The sequence below is a fragment of the Talaromyces amestolkiae genome, assembly GCF_001896365.1.
Source record: "Talaromyces amestolkiae strain CIB chromosome Unknown scaffold9.1, whole genome shotgun sequence".
Classification (NCBI taxonomy): Eukaryota; Fungi; Ascomycota; class Eurotiomycetes; order Eurotiales; family Trichocomaceae; genus Talaromyces; species Talaromyces amestolkiae.
In genome coordinates this window covers 196926-215769 of record NW_024468045.1, presented here as the reverse complement: position 1 = coordinate 215769, position 18844 = coordinate 196926, and the positions used below count along the sequence as shown (strand labels likewise).

Here is an 18844-nt window from a genome sequence, read left to right as displayed (position 1 = left end):
CTTTATAACAAGTAAGAATAGAGTCTATTGTCTCATGAGCTTTTCAATTGTGGTGTGAAGAGCGGAGAGGAGGCGGCCATGGGATTGTATCTATAGGAGATGGAAACGAAGGCCATGACGGACATTAAGAATCTTGATTATATCCTTCCATGCATGATTGTAGTCCTTTCGGTAGGAATATAGAAGTGTAGTCGACTAATCACGACCAAATTTCTAACATGTGTTCAATTCACTACGGCAGGAAACTTCCAGACATGGATCTTGCAACTTAGTCATCTAAATCATGGTGGTGGGTTGACAAAGAGTATTCAAAATGTCTTTCTTTCTGGCTTGTAAGACGCTAGCTAATGTTAAGGCAATGCAACCCAGCTATGTAGGGTAAAACAATCCCAACCACTCTCAAAAAAGAGACGAATCTTAGAGTAGAAGACAGAATGAGGAATGAGCTTGAGCATTAGCTGAAATACACGGACCACATACAGCACGAAGTCGGATAAGAAGCCGATGATATAAAGACGAATGTAAGTACAAGAATCGAAATGAATCCAAAATACAAGCAATAGCAGAGTAATGCAAATTGGTTAATGAGAAGTTGCTAATGTAACAGGGTTGATGGAACGATATGAACGTTCGAAAAAATAAACAGAACAAAACCGCTGAACAGGAGTATCGATGCAAAGTGAAAATTTCTAGGGTGAAAGGTTCAAAAAATAATGAAGTATACAACTTGTGCTTCCCAGAATAGAACACCGGAACAAGATAAACAGGAAAATGGATAGCGAAAAATAAAGAGTCCCTATTTGTGGTGAAGAAAATGAGGTAAGATGAAAAAGATGGCTGGTGTCAAAGCAAAAAGAGAAGTATGAGGAAATATTCAATCAGTTGTCATCTTCAGCTTTAGGCTCTATCTTTTCATCTGCCTTCTCAGCAGCAGGTTCAAGAGGCTCTTCAGCTACAGTTCTCTGCGCTGACTCTTCCGCCTTCTCGACAGCTTCAGCATGTGTGCCCTCTGGAGCGGCCGGCACCGACTCTTCAATGGCCTGTTCTGATTCGGGAATATCAGCTTCAGGGACTTCCTCAGCCTTATCCGAAATCTTTTCTTGAGGCACGGTGACTTCTGCGGCGAGCTCAGAAAAGGCATCTTGTGCGTTGCCGTGAGGTTTTTCAGCTTCCGTTTTGCTTTCTGGAACAGCTTCTCTTATCTCAGTCTCGGGCTCTTCAGGGACTGTTTCCGGAACGGATGCAAGACCATTGTCAGCGAATGCATCTGGATCCTCGGATAGTGTAGATTCGGTCGGTAGATCTTCGGTCACATCCTTGATGCTCGGCTCAGCCAATGACTCGGTTGGAGTAGCTTCTTCTTTTGGTTCCTCGACAATCGCCTCAGCAGATGGTTCTGCTGCAGATCCAAGAGCTGGAGCTATCTCAACTGAATCCGAAGAGGGTTCCACGGCGGAAACTTCAGCTTCCTTTTCGGTCTCTTCCACCGCTGACACTGTCGGTCCCTCAGCTTGATGGCCTTTTCCGACATTGAACTCTTCTTTAATAGCAGTCTGACCTGTTGCCACCTTTTCAATCTTAACTTCTGGTGTCGCAGGCGCTGAGTCCAGAACGGACTTTTCATCTTTCTCCTTCTTATCCTCACCCGTCTTGGCGGGAATGTCCTTCTTTGGGCTCAACTTCACGGCCTTTCCGAGTCTCGGCGGGCTTCTCGGCTCAACCTTGTCATGCATTTTGCTTGCAGAGCTAGCAGTAGGGCGCATCATCCGGGCGAGGAAACTCTCTTCGCCAGGAGCACGCGAGGATGTGGTGCTCATACGAGATCTTGGTCGATCAGGAATGGTATGATTTGCTAGTCGAGATGTATCTGGCCTGAGAGTTGATGGTTTTCGGGAAAGAGGCTTGGCCGGTTCTGCTTTGGGTGAACTTCGTAGGTTTATGTGGCTCTGGGAGCGTCCCAAAGTCCCGGTCCTTGCAGCTGAGGCAGCCGTGGGTGTGACGAGAGACGCAGGAAGGCGCACAGGCCGGGTAGGAGACTTTGAACTAGATTTAGTCTTGGGCGACGGCTGGACAGTAGGCTTTTTGGTAACCTCGTGGGAGGGTGTGCTGGAACGCTCAGCGCGAGCAGCGGGAGCTGAACTTCTGACGGCGGTCGTTCGGGGGCCAGCAGGCTTATCCGAGTGCGCCGTAGGGCGTGTTGTTGTGGTAGCTGACCGTGTAGGTGTAGAGGTAAGTTTCTTTTCTTTTGTAGCTGCACTTTTGGTCGGGTTCTTGTTTGCCGATGATTCTTTCGCAATTGACATTGTGGATGCGCTCTTCTTGATCGCCTTCAAAGGTGCCGCCTGCTTGGTGGATGCAGCAGGTGTGGGCTTGGTCGCTGCTTTCTCAATGATTGCAGGCTCTAGCAATTCAGGTTTGGTCTCCGATTTTGTCTCTGGTTTCGTGTCTGATTTCTCGGTAACATTTGGCGGCTGCATATTGTCCTTCACAGCGAGTGACGCAAGCTTTGCAGTAACACTCTCAACTCTATCGCCTTGGAAAGCAGCAAGTGCGGTACGAATTTTGTGAGGAGACGGGCTAAACGGGGAGGCCGAGGCGGTTTCGAGTTGACCTGTCGGTGACACGGTGGCCGATCTCTGATTCGAGTCCACATCTGTATTGTAACTTTCGGTTCTTCGTAGTGCGCCGGGTGTAGGTGAGCCCTGGCCATTTCGTTCTACAGAGACGAAGCTTGCTCGCACTTTAGACAAAGGTCTATTAGTAGCGTTGTCTTGCGAGTCGGCGGAGGATCGGCCGCGGGAAGGAGACACGTCAGGGTTGTTATTGTTATTATTTGAGTTTTCGAACTTGGCCAAAAGGCTCCGAACGCCGCCAGAAGCTGGAAGAGCGGCCATTGTATGTGACGCACAATATATTGTCGACACGAGGTTGGTGTTTGTCTGGATCAGCGAGGTAACCTCCTACCGTCGCACGGACCGGGGGGGAGCTCGACGAAGGGGTAAAATATGTGGATGGATAGTAAACAATGCAAAGATAACGATGAACAGGAGTGATGCGTATGTCACATACTATCCGTGCGAGAATAGACAAGGGAGATATCCAGGCGCAAAAGGTCCGATACGAACGACGTGTCCACGTTGAGTTGAAACATGGAGGAATATGAAAGAGGGACGCCGTCGCCAGGGGCATCGCGGCTAGACTATTTACTAAGAGTCGGATAATCCACTCCCGTGATCCAGGGGTCTTCCGCGGCAGATCTCCGGCCTTCCCCACTTGGAGAACCATTACCGTCGCACTGGTTCTCTCTTAGTCTATTGTTCATCAAAGAACTACACTAGCTGCGGGAATCAAGGTCATTCAATTGACTGCATTGAGATATACGATGGACATTGATTGTTGTATGGAGAAGTATTGCGTTGGGGGTCCTGAGCACTGAGCATCAGCTGACCCTCCGTACTAACTGGGCTAGTAGTGAACCAATAGTCGAGCTGAATCGGACACTCGGAGGGTCTGGAGGCAAATGACACATCTATTTCGATATTCGGTATCGATGATGGAATAAAAAAATCCCTCAATCATACGTCCGCATGGCAGTCTGGGCGGTGCACACTCGGAGTTCCAGACTGGTATCAGATTCATGCATCCTCAAACTTCACCATATACTTATCCAACAATTCCTTCACCCTGTCGACAGGCAATGCCGGCTGAGCACGTCCTCTGAACCCTGTCAATGGTTCTGCCCGGCACATGGAGTTCAAGATAGCCTCTTCCGTCGCCTCGGAGGTTGCATAGAACAATGAGTCAATCACCTCGTTCTTGAGTGTCTCTACTTGCTGTGTTTCGAGTGGAGGAAGGTAATCGAATCCGCTTGATGATGTAGCCAACTCATTGGGAGAGGTTCCCGTGGAAAGAGCAAGAAATATTTCACCGGAAAAGTTTCGTCCAGCAGCGTGGCCTCCAACCTATCGGCAGTCAAATTCTATTGTCTTAATTTCGAGTTTGAAAGCCTTACCTGCGTGACACCCATTCCTGCGTGTTGTGCGATGCGACGCAATTGGTGTGGAAGTAATGGTGCATCGGTACTATGGGTGGTATCAGCAAGATGCATTCCATTTAAATGGAATTGACGACCATTGCAACTTACATGACAACGATTATAATGCCTGTTGCATATTAGCGCGGATCTGACACCATGACAAAGAGAGAGAAAAAAAAAATTAAAATACTTACTTCCTTCTGCTGCCTTTCCTCCCCTGGGAAACTGCGTCTCCTCTTTTTTCGACGCAGCTCGAGCCCGAGCTTCTTCCCTAACTAAGAACTCTCCAACCGGCACATTTCCAATTCGGAGGTCATCCTTCTGCCCATGATTTGCTTGTACAAGTACACCAAGTGTGTAATCCTTATCAACCCCAGGAACTATTCTGGAACTAGTGCCAGTACCTCCTTTATAGCCATGACACCTCATTGCCGTGCCTCCACCGTAATTTCCCTCCAGAATCTCTGTCTGGGTTTTTGATGCCTCAATGGCGTCGTAGACTGCCTGCTTATCAACGACTGATGCACTGATATTGTTGAGCAGTCCGTCGAAGGTCTCTGCCACAACGGGGATGCTGATCCGGCGCATGGTTTGTTCTTCGTTCTCTCCTGCCAGGACGCCTTGTTCTATTTGCCATAGAAAGAGGGCGTCATATACTTTTCCCACACTGACTGTGTTGGTTAAAGCGATGGGCTGTTTGGACTGATGTAAGCTAACTATTTTCCAAGCTTGGTGGAATGTTATTATACTGCACTGATGAAGCCCCACTCAGTCAAGCCATGGGTGCCTGTCATTTCACCCATTCCATTCAGATCATGAGTCGCTGCATAGCAGGGCAGCAGGCGTGTTTTCTCAATCCCACGGGGAAAAATCACAGTAACCCCGGTGTGTATATCTTGACCTTCGTGGATGGTTTTTTGACCAACAGTGACTCCTGGAATTGAGTTAGTACTTCGCTATTAACTAAAAACTGGACTTAAAAACACCTTCAACATCGAGTAGTGAATTCGTTTTCCCTGTCTTGAACCTTCCGGGGCTGTAGCCCAAGGCTCGAATACGAGGCCGCGAAACCATTGTTCTTAGTCTATGAATTTTTGCTTTGCTGCTGTTATAGAAATGCTTGAATGTGATGATTGTGGAAGATATTCTTTCCCCGAATATATAGTACGTAGTTTGGTCAATGCGGCTGCCTGTAAGCTTGATGTTATCAAGATCGATAACCGTCCTCACTCCACCGTCGGGTCTGATTGTTCAGTTCCAGTTATGCGCACAAACAAATACCAACTTGGATTTTTTGGTAAAGGAGCATGATTGGACGACATTTAATCTATTCTGGTGTAGTATCTTTTAGGGCGGGGTTGGTCCAGATGTCGTGGTTGGCCGGAAATACGACAACGTACGAGCGTGAATATATAATTCTCAATCGACAGCCGATGCCACGGATTCGATAGGCTCTCAAATGTAACGATAGGGTTTGGTTAGGTCGCAAATTCAGCTTCAATCATGCCCTTATTCCAGTCAACTATATACTACGTAGTAGGTACTAATTTCATGACCCTTACTAACTATTTTGTAGGTGTTTCGTGATGAATTGCTCAGCGGGGGGGGACAAAGATTATTTGTGAAGTACAAATTCCGTTCAGCTTCATGAAGTCAAATTCTGTTTACCTATACATCAATCCTCAGTGTGGTCTACCGGTCATGATTGGCGCTTGTCACTGCAATAGCAGCAACCCGCGCTAGAACAGGGTTCGACTCCCTGCTGGGGAGGATTTTATTTTTGTATTTTTTCGAATTTTTTTAACATCTCCTACAAGCTCTGACCACGATTCCTTCGTTTCTCATGTTTCTCTGTCGTTTTTTTGTTGTGTGAGAGGGCATTTCCACAGCAAGGATGTCCTTGCTTTGTTTACTAGACTAATCGGCAGGCGGATATACGATAATCCGACAAAAAAAAGTGCGGGCAAATCTTCCGTGATCGCGACAAGCTCCGAGAACGGACTTCATCCTGAATTCTAGCATTGCACACAACAGGAGCATAACAGCACTACCATGGCTGCCAGAACACTTAGAATAGGTCAATTTCACCCGGATTTATTATATCTGTACACTGGAAGCTAATTGGGTTTCTTTACAGGTCTCATTCCCGGAGACGGTATCGGACGGGAAGTCATTCCGGTATGTGTCACACCCCATGTCGAACAATACAACAATTGGCTATAGTGGTATAGACTGACGTTCTTTTTGCTTCATATAGGCCGGTCGACGACTTTTGGAATCTCTTCCCACCTCATTGGGTCTGAAGTTCTCTTTCGTTGACCTCGATGCTGGCTTCGATACGTTCAAGCAGACCGGTAGTGCGCTACCCGACAAGACGGTCGATACCTTGAAGAAGGAGTGCGATGGTGCTTTGTTCGGTGCAGTTAGGTATAACAAACTCCCCGAAGTTCCCAGGATCGAGCGAGCTAGATAATTGACACTGGACAGCTCCCCAAGTACCAAAGTCGCTGGCTACTCCTCCCCCATCGTCGCCCTCCGCAAGCGCCTCGACCTCTACGCCAATGTCCGCCCCGTTAAGACCACCGCCGGCGGTAGCGCAACCGGCTCCCCCATCGACCTTGTAATCGTCCGCGAAAACACCGAAGATCTGTACGTGAAGGAAGAAAAGACAACCGAAGGCCCCAACGGCAAGGTTGCCGAGGCTATCAAGCGTATCTCGGAACGCGCCTCTTCCCGCATCGCTACCATGGCCGGAGAAATCGCTCTTCGACGACAGAAGATTCGTCAGGTGTCTCCCGGAACATCGCACTTGTCCAAGCCCATGGTTACTATCACCCACAAATCGAATGTCTTGTCTCAGACCGATGGCCTTTTCCGTGAAACTGCCCGCAAGGCCCTCGCAGACTCAAAGTATAGCACTGTCGAGATCGAGGAGCAAATCGTCGATTCTATGGTTTACAAGCTCTTCCGTCAACCTGGTTACTATGATGTCATTGTTGCCCCTAACCTGTACGGTGATATCTTGTCCGACGGTGCTGCCGCGCTTGTCGGTAGCTTGGGTCTCGTTCCCAGTGCCAATGTTGGTGATGGATTCGCTATTGGTGAGCCTTGCCACGGAAGTGCTCCCGATATTGAAGGAAAGGGTATTGCCAACCCCATCGCTACTCTGCGTAGTGTGGCGCTTATGCTTGAGTTCCTTGGTGAGGAGCCTGCTGCCGCCAAGATTTATGCTGCTGTTGATGGCAACCTTGATGAGGGCAAGTATCTTTCTCCCGATCTTGGTGGAAAGGCTACTACCCAGGAAGTTCTTGATGATGTTTTGAAGAGATTGTAATTATAATAGCCCTGTATAGTTAAGGTCTTGAATTGCATGTTAGATAGGTGCTCAAAAGTCAATCTTTCTATAAATTAGGTACAAGTATGAGTGATCGCTTGGTATACAGTGATACAGAATACAGAATAAAAGATATCAACTTATCCGCGTTAGGTAGTCTTCTCCCCCTGATTTGTACTCTTCCTCTTTTCCGACGAGGATCTTGGACCATCCTCTATTCCATCACCAGCAGACGAATCTCGTTCCGTGATCTCCTCTTCTGAGCCTTCCACCAACAGAGTGAACAAAACAACGAGAATCTCCTTGTCTAAATTCTTATTTTTGAGTGTGTATCGTAGTTTGTGCTTTCGCGCGTCGATGTATTTTGCGACATGGAGATGGAATCCAGGGAGACGCAGGGTGAAGTCTGTCATTTAAAAAAAAAGTCAGCAATTAGCCTACTGTTTAAACAGGGGGCTCAACATATGGACATACCGTTAAACCCCAAATAAGGATTCCCAAAATCAACCAAATACTGCCTGCCCTTTTCAAACACAAATTCCTTACGCTTATTCTCATCCAGAAAATGCTTCTTTCTCTGCGCAGTATCACCCGGAATCTGCAACTTCTCTCTCTCAGCCTCTCCACTCCCCTCACCCCCTTCCTCAACAACCGCAATCCGATCATGCCGATTCCCTTCCCCCACTTCTTCACTCAAATCAACCTTCTCCCCAACCCGGAGATAATTCCACGACGCCAAAGCAGGACTATACAAATACGGCTTATCAGCATACGGATCCCCATCCAGACCCGGATCAATCGCCCATTTCACTAGTTTGAGTGCGGTGTTGAAGCCCGGTGGGATACTGTCGCGAATGGGTTGATTGAAGTCGTTGCCGAACATGAGGTCGTTGCCGCTGATGTCTTGCTTGGGGATGAGGATGAAGGAGATGGAGTATTGGTCGGATTCATGGAGGGGGTGGGTGAAGTAGGGACTTGACTTGGGGGAGTCGTTTGGTAGACCTGTTCATACCTTTGGATTTAGGCGTCTTTTTTTGGTTCAGGGAAGAAAGAGGATAGCTTACCGGTGTAGTCTTGGATGCGCACGCAGAGATAGGTCACGGCTTGCTCATTTTCGATGCGTAGAGTCTCGTCAGCATTGACGACTACGACTCTGTGTGTATTGAGGTCGTAGCTTGGTCCTGCAGTTACCCTCAGGCGGTAGTTTGTTGTGCTAGTTCCCATGTTTCTCTTCCCAGATTCGTTAAAAAGGTATCCGAGCATGAATTGATAGATCTCTGAAAATGTTGATCTGTCTTGAGAAAGGTTTGGGGGAAGTATATGATAGACTGAATCTGTCAGATTTATGTCAGAGTATTTGAGATCGTAGATATAAGTGTAGATCTTAATAACATATCAAATTCCAGAAAAGAACAAGAAAATCGCCGCATCAGCGACAAAGGCCAGTGCGGAACAACGACGTCATGCCGCCGATTCCCCCGTACTTTCCGCCGATCGCCCCAAGCTTAAATTTGCACTGCGCCTTGCCTAATCAGGAAGTTCACAAAGATGCCTCTTTAGGAAGTTCGTAGCCCTACTTTGGACTATGGTCATGAGGAGATTAGGAGATCACGAGGTTATGTGTAAATATAGCTTCCATTCTGAGGTAATCGACAAAGCTGACATAGTAAACAAAMCTCCGCCCGTCACACCTGACAATGCAGTTCAAAGAAAGAACAAAGGAAAGTAACAGTGAATGTATACAGAATGTGTGCAGAAAGAAAAGAATGACGCTTCCTAATTGTACAAGTAATAAAAAAGACAGATAAAGCCCCCGAAATCGAGTAAGGGAAAATGTCCACAAGAAAAGAATGGATGAGTACGTGAAACCGATAACGTGTGATTGAGGTGACAGAGTCGTCCATGTAAAACCGATGATGTATCATCATGGTGACCGAGTTTTCTATGTGTCGATAGAGTAGAATTACTCGATGTTCTCGTCCTCTTCTTCGTCAATGGCATTCAAGAAAGCATCGGATCCAGGTGCGACGGTCTGTGATTGCGCAGTCTCAGAGCCCCCAATGCCGCTATCAAGTCCAAGCCCGCTAGACAAAGTGCTACGATCAGAGCCACGGCCCACGCGCACATTTGAACCGAATAGAGTGGCCTTAATCGGCGAGTTCGAGGGAAGGCTAGGTTCGGGCTCGGCCTGCATGTGGCGGGCGCCATTACCCGTGAGAATAGCCTTCGTAACCGCATTCTGTCGGTCGCGCTCACGCTCGACATCGAAGGTCTTTGAAACTTCCGTCATTGCGGTATTAAGAAAGTTCTCGATACGGTTGCGGGCGTTAATATGCGATTCGTTCTGTGTCTCCAACATGTCGTTGAGTAGTCGAGTCTGTTGAAGATCGGCTTGGGKGGACTGAAGCTCCGTCGAAACCCCTGCGTAAAGGGTATTGAGACGCCCAATTTCCTGCTCGCGCTTGGTGTAACGGTCAAGCAGTTTTGAATTCTCTTGAATAAGTTGATCAACCTTCTTGGAAAGGTTCGTGACTTCCTCTTGTTTATCAACCAGCAATTTTTTGAACTCCTCCAGCTTCTTCGCTCGATCGTCCGCAATGTTCGTGATTTTGGTCGCCGCCTCGTTCAATTCGGCGATGCGCTGCTCCGATGTCCGATGCTCTTCCTCCACCTGTGCGCAAATATTCTGGTAGCGGTCGCGTTCTTCTTCTACAAGATTGAGGTTTTGACTGAATCGCGCGATTGCAGTTTCCTTCTCCTCAAGTTCCTCCTCAAGTGCTTGCAAGCGCGATCGAACATGAATCATATCGTTAGCATCTAACGCTCGGCTTTCCTCCAACTTCTTGACTTTATCCTCCTCATCGGCGAGAAGCTCAGAGATGTGGTAATATTCTTCCCGCATGCCCTTGTAGCGGTTGGATAAGTCCTTGAAACGTTGGTACTCGTTCATTAGAGAGATTGAAATTTGCTGAAGATGTTCCTTTAAGGCTGTCAGGATTTCTTTGCCATTGGATTGGGAGGGCAGTCCGTCCTTGGGAGGACAACGCTCGAGCTCCTTCCATGCTAATTTGAAGCTCTCACGCATATCGGCGAGTCTATCGTAGAGGGTGGCACCTGAGAATCCCAGCTGATCAAATTCTTCTTTAGTCGTATCGAGAATAATAGAAACATTAGCCGCTGCTGCAAGAGCGCACTCCAGTTGAGGTACAATTTGCTTCATGAAGTCAGCTGGAGGAGCAGTGTCTTCTGCTTCGGCCTCAGCAGCAGGGTCTGCGTTCAGCTTACGCCACTCGTTGAAGAGATCTTGCTTCTCCTTCCGCGCAGCGGCTAGGTCTTCTGCCATCAGGCGCAGTTCCTCCGAGGACTGATCATTTACGATGGAAACTTGTTGGGTGAATCCCGTGTGGGGAGTAATCGGAGACGTATCCTCTGGGCTCATTGAGTTACCGGTGCTAAAACCACGAGCATCATGAAAGCGGTAGAATGTCGGAGAGTCCGACATGAGCATAGTACCATCCATCGCAAAGTCGCCGACGGGCAAAGTCTCGTAATTGTCGTCGATATTAGTGTTGTTGTGTGCCCCTGATGCCTGTTGGGATTCGTAGACCTCCAACTTTTTCTGAAGAGATTCGATCTCAGCCGTCGCTTTCTTGAGATCCTTCTTCTCGCCCTCAATCCGATGCATTTCCTCGCTAAGACCAGATCGCACGAGTCGACGGCGAGTCCTAGGATCCAGGGCCTGTTTCAAGGGGCTGAACTGGACATTGATGGGCTCATTCCGCACAATTACTGGATCCATCAGTGTATCCGAGAGGAAGACTGGGGCCGACTGTCGACGAACAGACCGCGAAGAAGGTCCACTAAGGCCCGCGAGTCCCATGGCTGGTGTCAGTCCTGTAGTTGTAGGACCAGGTTCAGAATAACGCGTACGCTTCTGTCGAGGCTTAGGCGTCTGAGGCGAGCCATTTGTCTGGCTGTCATCTTGACGCGTTACAGCACCTGCGTCATATGAGCCCCATGAAGTTGAACGATGCTGTGGTTCCGGCGAAGCTGCATGGCCACGCTTCCGGCTAGCCATAGCTCGAGTCTCGGGAGCCATGGTCAAATGAATGTATGCAGACTTGCTACAATAAAAAATGTGTTGATGCTATTGATAAGTCAGTGATTTGTAGACATGTTCATGAAGAATCTCAACATACCGATCTGAAGAATGATTGTGAACTTGTGAGACCGTCTCAAGAAGGTGTTAGTTTCTTATTGTGCGACGCTGTGAAGAGATTGATTTAGCTGGGATGGATAGAGATGACAATTTATTCCAGATCATCAGCTTTCGAACAACAGCAGTGGGAAGGGGAACACCGCGCGTATAAACAAACAAATAGCCCTAACAGGAAATCGCGGTGCCAATTATCAAATCAAACAGTAAAATGAACCAGTTTGGATGGCATCGGGCGTGACAGATATCCCAAGATAGCACCGCAGGGCACACATCCAAGAAATTATAAGGAAAAGACCGTCAACTTCAAGACTGTCGAGACGCGTGCGATGGTACACAAAACAAAGAGCCAATGTTTAGCGGGCAATTCAGATGTATCCAAAATAACCTTACTAGTTTTCGTCCTGCAGCAGGCAGCAATCCTGGCTAACTTTACGCATTCTACAGGAACTGCCGAGTACTGAGTCTCCATATTGCGGTTCTTACAGGAGATACACTACGAAAAAGCACGGGCATTGACCAATTGGGAAAAAGTAAACAAACTCCTCCAGGGGCCTTCTCCACGAACCATGTGGGCCGTGTTCGAGTATCAAAGAAAGGCCAGGCATTGTTAGCCAATCGATTCAAGTGCAGTGTCAAACACATGCCATGCGCTGATGCTAGTGCTCGTTGTCGAAGCTCCTTCAGTCGGTTTGTTTTGCAGGATCGATATACAATTGTTAGGGCTTGAACACGCTGATTGGCTCGAAACGCGTGTTGACGTTTCAGGTTAGTCAGGACAATTACTTTTTACTGAATGAGGAATGGTCAAGTAAGGGCGCGAATCACAAAGAAGATTGAGATAGGCTATACCATAAATAGATTAGTGCACCTTATCGGACAGACAAACAGAGCAAACTGGCGGAACATCCATGATCAGAACCGGCTCTGATCTAGATCTACATCATGTAAGCGTTTCTGGCATCTTCTTCTTTTACATACTTATGAACAGGACTGCTCATTCAGCTTAGCGCCCAATCACTGTCGTTGTCAAGACAGGTTACAATGAGTTTAAGAAGTCTCGTACCGCTTACTTGAGATGAGATCAGCTTATCTTCGATATATTGGATAGATTGGCTAGATTGGATAACGAGTTGAACCGGACAGAAACATTAGAGCTTAATGCTAACCGATACTTGTCGCATTCTCTACTGTACAAAATGTGTCGGCTGACGGATCTGCCTGATGAGCTCCTCCAAGACGTGCTCTCGCTTCTCCCCGCGGTAGACTTAGCATCTATCTCCGCAACCTGCCGCACATTATACCGCCAATCCCAAGATGAAAAGCTATGGCAGCGCCTCGTCAACGCCAACATTCCCAACAAGATTACCAAACCCGGCATATTCAACACTTTTCGAGACCTGTATTCCGCTCATCATCCATACTGGTTTCTGCCGAGAAATAAGGTCTGGTTTTCGGACAATGAGTCTACCGGCACATTAATTATTAGCCGCTATGACAATCGGCGCGGCGTTGTTGAAGCTTTTCGACTCGTGGCTGAGCTGGGGGATGAGATTGCCGTGCCCTGGCAGACTCATCCGGATGTTGAGATTCAGCCGTTCAATCCGCGTCTGCGTCTATGGCTTGATGATCCGGTCATTGAGCTTCGAAATCCTGAGCGGCTGCCTCTTCGGGACAGGCAGTATTCGCGAGATCAGTTCAAGATGACTATGGCAAATCGGACCGCTAGAGTCTGCAGCTCCTTTGCGTTATGTAGAGGAAGTCTTGGCACTACTCCGAGAATCAGAAACGACTTTCTATGGCCACCCGTCACAATTCCCGGCGAAAGATCAGTTCGGAAACATCACGAACTTCTCATTGACGAGACATCAAACACATACAAACACCTTCAAAGAATCCGTGAAAATCCCGACAGAATATCAGAAACGAGCTTCTACCTACTCAAATGGCCACATTTCGGCGTGGGCCAGCCGATTTTACCCAGACAGCCCGTAGATCAAACATGGATATTCTCGACACTTGACCCCACACTATACACCCCAACAAAAGACAAACCTTTTCAAGGGATATGGGTTGGGGATTACAATTTTCACAAATGCGAATTCTTATTGTTTTTGCAGCGAGATCCGGGCGAACCCGCGCCACTGACGAATAATGGCAGACGACATTTACGAGCTATGCTGGGCGGTGCACGACTTTTCGAGGAGACGCATCATAACAACGATGATATCATCAACGATGAAGATGAGGCTGGGATAGCGGCAGCGGAAGAAGAAGTCGTCTTGCTGAACGGCCAATTCGAAGATGCATTTGAGCGCGCAAGTCTGCCTGATACACAACCTAGTAATGAAGCTGAGGAATACAACGGTGTGAGGTTCCAAGGTCGTCTGGAAGGGATCAAACTGACTGGGGACCCAAACATTCCGCGGGGGGAGATATCGTTTGTGGCGGAGGATATTGGCCCGAAAGGGTTGATGGGTGTTTCGCAGGATGAGGAGTTTCGAGGTGCGAGGGTAGTGAAGAGTAAGGGGCATATTGCGTTTCAACATTATACGGACGGTAAGTTACACTCACTGTCTTTTATTATGTCGTAGAGGAACGTTGCTGATGATGTTTAGATCAATGGGTTAATACGCAGTTATTCCTCATATCGCCGGATTATGTGGCTCAGTACTGGGAGCCGATGAATCATATATCGTTCTTCCGCCGCGTGAATATTGATGAATTTACCAAGGTGTGATTGATATGACGTCTGGATAGAATATTGATTTTTGCATTGTATAGCGAAGTAGCATGAATACATATACATTTCCATATTTCTTCAATGACGATTCAAACCTGTGAGATTGTTCAATTGGCTGTATGTATCAATAGTGTAAAATTTCAATGTTCCTGTCCGTGGAATAATCACACACAAAGGCTGTACAAGAGAACTCAGAGAACATGAAATAGGACCTAACGCCGAGGTATATAAGTTCATAGCGGTTTCATGGGGAGGTAGAAGTTAGGTCGTTGCGGATTGGTTATCTCTCAATTGGCTCCTCCGGTCTCTTCAGCGAAATGTTTCTCTTAGACGAGCTCTCGGTTGCGCCACATACTTCTCTGCCATTTGGATTCAAGACGAGCTCATGGAGAATATCGTAGCCGACTTTCGCTCCATTGAATAGACACCAAAAACAAACGAGATCGAATTGGAAAGAGTGGAGGTGGAGAATGTATATAGTTTATCGTCGTCGCTCAAAGTACGAGGTCGATCCCAAGACCGCAACGGACTGATCCATCACCCACTCTCCGACACCCAAATAACTCTCTATCCATCGCTTGATGTCCTTGCTATCGGTAATCTTATCTGCTTGGAGACTGGGGCTGTGCGCTTAGGTCCTAAAGACATCAATCTATCCTTGCTCCCTCAACGTTCTTCACGTTTTTTAACAGGTTGAAAGAAGATTGAGGGAGTCAAGGGTAGACCAATGTTTGGGGCGGACGTGCGAAGATTAGTTCTCTTTTTCTATCGATTCGTTTCGCAGTCATAGTGGTCTCATGGAAGGAGGCTGTATGGTACATACGTGAGGCCGGTCGATCGCTTTACGCCTGCCAGGAACGCGGAAACTGGGTGCATGTTAGCTTTGATGCAAGAGTCGATAAACTTCGTGTTTCGTGTTTGTACATACTCAATACTGCGTCGAACGCATAATGTGTCAGGCGACCGAGCTATGTCTCCCTGTCAGCGCCATTCGTTTGGTGTTGATTTCGGAGGCGATACGTACAACCATCTTGAATGTATGTGTTTGTATAAATTCTCGATATGTGATGCGAAGGACAGAAGACCGAGATATGTGAAGTACTTCAGGTAGAAGTGTTGCAGATCATCAGCAGCCTACGCGGTCACCGTCACGGGGCAACCAGTCAGGCAGCTCGACCATGTGATTCTGGGTCATGTGATCATGCTGGATCTGGGATGTGTTATCGATAAGCAGAAGAGCTGCAGCCAATCACTTGCAGAACCCCGCCCCCACCTTTTCTACCAGCGTACTTTGATAAGTGTCAAATAGATCTGTCTACCGAGAAAGGACTACCGATATGAAGATGGTATAAATATGGAGATCTACATAAATATGTATACGTTGGTCAATTCGTTCTGTCAAACCAAGACCCTCCCACATAGTAGCCCGGACCCCGATTAGATGAACCCATCCGGTCACTCCGTACGAACGGGGCCGGAGTATAAAAGTCTGATTGGCAGCTGTCGCGATTAAATAGTCCCAAGCAGCCAAGCTCGATGAGCCTGATGGTCTGATACATAATACATGATACATGATACAGTGTACAGTGTACAGTGTGGTCTTTGTATGGAGCTAGCTGATTGTAGAGTTGCACAGTCACCGCGTTGACCGTACACCGGATTCGGGGTGGGTAGCGGAGTACTATCCACCGTTGGATGTCAAGAACTTCATCGAGACTCGAGAGAGCATTGTATGGGAATTTTTTCATCATTAATGTAAGCAATGGCAGTAATTGTAAAGTATGGTCATGTCCATAAATACTATGTAGCATAATAATTGACGGCAGTAATGAAAGAGGTAGGTAGGGGGACATCGGAGATAACTAAAAAAGAAAAAATCCCGCGCTAAGCCCAGTTGGGAGCTGGACCACTGGCATTTTTGGTAGCGCCCACGCTCGTTCTTTCCCCTCAGCAGCAGCTTTTCCTGACCTTATTTTTCTGGCTATCTCCCTTGCTTCTTCTTCTCTCCCATAACTCAACAACTCACCTTACATTCTCCCTCCTGCATACGTTTCCCTCTTGGATAGATTATCTCTGTCCAAGTATTTGCAGCAGTCCCTACCTTCTGTCATCTACTTACTTGCTGAGCTCTTCCTCTCCGAGACCTTCATACACAATGGCTACCAACGCCTTAGACCACCTTTCCAACCGTATGAAGTTGGAATGGTATTCCCAGCTTAATACCGAGATGGCTCCAGAGGGCAACTACCGTCGCACCTCCATCATCTGTACCATTGGTATGAGCGCATTGTGCTTTTTGGTTTTCTCTGATCGCTGCCGATAAGCCGTGCTAACAGGTTTCCCCGCCAGGCCCCAAGACTAACTCCGTCGAGAAGATCAATGAACTCCGCAAAGGTACAAACCACCTACCTAGGTTTTTGATACAAAACTATCGTTGTGAATTGCTTCCTGACATTTTGCCATACAGCTGGTCTCAACGTTGTTCGCATGAACTTTTCTCACGGCTCATACGAGGTTCGTAATTCTCGCGATGTTGATCGTACAAACTGATGCTCACTGTCGTCTAGTACCACCAGTCTGTGATCGACCATGCCCGCGAGGCCGAGCGCACCCAGGCTGGTCGCCCAATTGCCATTGCTCTTGACACCGTAAGTTGCCTTGAGGAATATTGTTGTTCGAAGTTTTGTCTAACGACCGATCGATCACGTATAGAAAGGACCTGAGATCCGTACCGGAAACACCGTTGACGACAAGGACTACCCCATCGCTGCTGGTACAGTGTTCAATGTCACCACCGATGAGCAATATGCTACTGCCAGCGACAACAAGAACATGTATGTCCTTATCCAGCATTGTGACATTTCTAGAGGCCAAACAATGCGTAGTTTGGGCTCACTGTAGACCACCACTAACCATATTCAGGTACGTCGACTACAAGAACATCAGCAAGGTGATCGAGCCCGGCAAGCTCATCTATGTCGATGACGGTATCCTCTCCCTTAAGGTCCTTGAGGTCGTGGACGAAAAGACTGTCCGCGTTCAGTGCCTTAACAACGGTAACATCTCTTCTCGCAAGGGTGTGAACCTTCCCGGTACTGATGTCGATTTGCCCGCTCTTTCCGAGAAGGACAAGAACGATTTGCGCTTCGGTGTTAAGAACAAGGTCGACATGGTCTTTGCTTCGTTCATTCGCCGTGGTGAGGACATTAAGGAGATCCGTAAGGTGCTCGGTGAGGAGGGCAAGGAGATTCAGATCATTGCCAAGATTGAGAACCAACAGGGTGTCAATAACTTTGACGAAATTCTTGACGAGACCGATGGTATCATGGTCGCTCGTGGTGATCTTGGTATCGAGATTCCTGCCCCCAAGGTGTTCATTGCACAGAAGATGATGATCTCCAAGTGTAACTTGAAGGGCAAGCCCGTTATCTGCGCCACCCAGATGTTGGAATCTATGACATACAACCCTCGTCCCACTCGTGCCGAGGTTTCCGACGTTGCCAACGCCGTTCTCGACGGTGCTGACTGTGTGATGTTGTCCGGAGAAACCGCCAAGGGTAACTACCCCAACGAGGCCGTTAGTATGATGCACGAGACTTGCTTGTTGGCCGAGGTTGCTGTTCCTCATTTCAGCATCTTCGACGAGTTGCGCACTCTCTGCCCTCGTCCTGCCGATACTGTCGAGGCTATCGCCATGTCTGCCGTCAGCGCCAGTCTGGAACTGAATGCTGGTGCCATTCTTGTCTTGACCACTAGGTAAGAACTCTCTTTCCCTTGTATTTCGCTCGTTTCAGATCATTGACCTTTTTATCAAACAGTGGTAAGACCGCTCGTCTCCTCGCCAAGTACCGCCCCGTTTGCCCTATCATCATGATCACCCGTAACGAGGCCGCCTCCCGGTATTCGCACTTGTACCGCGGTGTCTACCCCTTTTACTTCCCCGAGAAAAAGCCCGACTTCAACGTCAAGATCTGGCAGGAAGATGTCGACCGTCGTTTGAAGTGGGGTATCCACAACGGTATCAAGCTTGGTGTTATCAAGAAGGGTGCCAGCGTTGTCTGTGTTCAGGGATGGCGCGGTGGTATGGGTCACACCAACACCATTCGTGTGGTTCCTGCCGAGGATGACTTGGGTCTTGAGCAGTAAATGCCTCCCCTCCCTCGACCTGGTTGGTTCCTTCTCGTCATTTCTGTAGCACCAAAAATCGAAAAGAGCCATATTCGACCACCCCCCAAATTGACCGCCAATAAAGAGATTCACGTAGTTCTGGCGTCGCGGACACATCATCTCTGTCCGCGCGAGGAAACAGGCTGGTGCAGGTAATGATGAACATAATGAAAGCTAGCTGCAGCATCGTTCACCTGCTCTCGTCTCTCTTTTCCGAAATATCTTTCGGGTAGAGAGTTTCAAAAACGAAGCAACATCTGGATATAGTTCGCTTTTTGCTTAAATTCTGCTTTTTTGGTTTCTCATCATGTTTTCATGTCTAGAGGATTTATGAATTGTCTCGCTCAT

The 18844-nt window shown here is 47.9% G+C and overlaps 7 protein-coding genes across 7 annotated transcripts; 3 read left to right on the top strand and 4 right to left on the bottom strand.

Annotated features, from left to right (window-relative positions):
* Positions 1 to 878: 878 nt before the first annotated feature.
* Positions 879 to 2894, bottom strand: BHQ10_005115 (uncharacterized protein; the record flags this gene model as incomplete). Its single annotated transcript, XM_040877556.1, has 1 exon — positions 879 to 2894. One exon carries the CDS (start codon positions 2892 to 2894, stop codon positions 879 to 881), a length of 2016 nt encoding a protein of 671 aa, XP_040733619.1.
* Positions 2895 to 3635: 741 nt separating this feature from the next.
* Positions 3636 to 4624, bottom strand: BHQ10_005114 (uncharacterized protein; the record flags this gene model as incomplete). The annotated part of the gene is made up of 4 exons (XM_040877555.1): positions 3636 to 3962; positions 4013 to 4082; positions 4145 to 4163; positions 4231 to 4624. The coding sequence occupies 4 exons, from the start codon at positions 4622 to 4624 to the stop codon at positions 3636 to 3638; spliced, it is 810 nt and encodes a 269-aa protein (XP_040733618.1).
* Positions 4625 to 6088: 1464 nt separating this feature from the next.
* On the top strand, positions 6089 to 7370 carry BHQ10_005113 (uncharacterized protein; the record flags this gene model as incomplete). Its single annotated transcript, XM_040877554.1, has 4 exons — positions 6089 to 6113; positions 6174 to 6214; positions 6294 to 6463; positions 6524 to 7370. 4 exons carry the CDS (start codon positions 6089 to 6091, stop codon positions 7368 to 7370), a joined length of 1083 nt encoding a protein of 360 aa, XP_040733617.1.
* A 149-nt stretch (positions 7371 to 7519) lies between these two features.
* On the bottom strand, positions 7520 to 8594 carry BHQ10_005112 (uncharacterized protein; the record flags this gene model as incomplete). The annotated part of the gene is made up of 3 exons (XM_040877553.1): positions 7520 to 7776; positions 7845 to 8372; positions 8435 to 8594. 3 exons carry the CDS (start codon positions 8592 to 8594, stop codon positions 7520 to 7522), a joined length of 945 nt encoding a protein of 314 aa, XP_040733616.1.
* Positions 8595 to 9333: 739 nt separating this feature from the next.
* Positions 9334 to 11469, bottom strand: BHQ10_005111 (uncharacterized protein; the record flags this gene model as incomplete). The annotated part of the gene is made up of 1 exon (XM_040877552.1): positions 9334 to 11469. The coding sequence occupies one exon, from the start codon at positions 11467 to 11469 to the stop codon at positions 9334 to 9336; it is 2136 nt and encodes a 711-aa protein (XP_040733615.1).
* A 1316-nt stretch (positions 11470 to 12785) lies between these two features.
* BHQ10_005110 (uncharacterized protein) lies at positions 12786 to 14326 on the top strand (the record flags this gene model as incomplete). The annotated part of the gene is made up of 2 exons (XM_040877551.1): positions 12786 to 14145; positions 14205 to 14326. The coding sequence occupies 2 exons, from the start codon at positions 12786 to 12788 to the stop codon at positions 14324 to 14326; spliced, it is 1482 nt and encodes a 493-aa protein (XP_040733614.1).
* Positions 14327 to 16484: 2158 nt separating this feature from the next.
* On the top strand, positions 16485 to 18475 carry BHQ10_005109 (uncharacterized protein; the record flags this gene model as incomplete). Its single annotated transcript, XM_040877549.1, has 7 exons — positions 16485 to 16605; positions 16679 to 16723; positions 16797 to 16843; positions 16897 to 16977; positions 17042 to 17163; positions 17252 to 18085; positions 18148 to 18475. The coding sequence occupies 7 exons, from the start codon at positions 16485 to 16487 to the stop codon at positions 18473 to 18475; spliced, it is 1578 nt and encodes a 525-aa protein (XP_040733613.1).
* Positions 18476 to 18844: the final 369 nt, after the last annotated feature.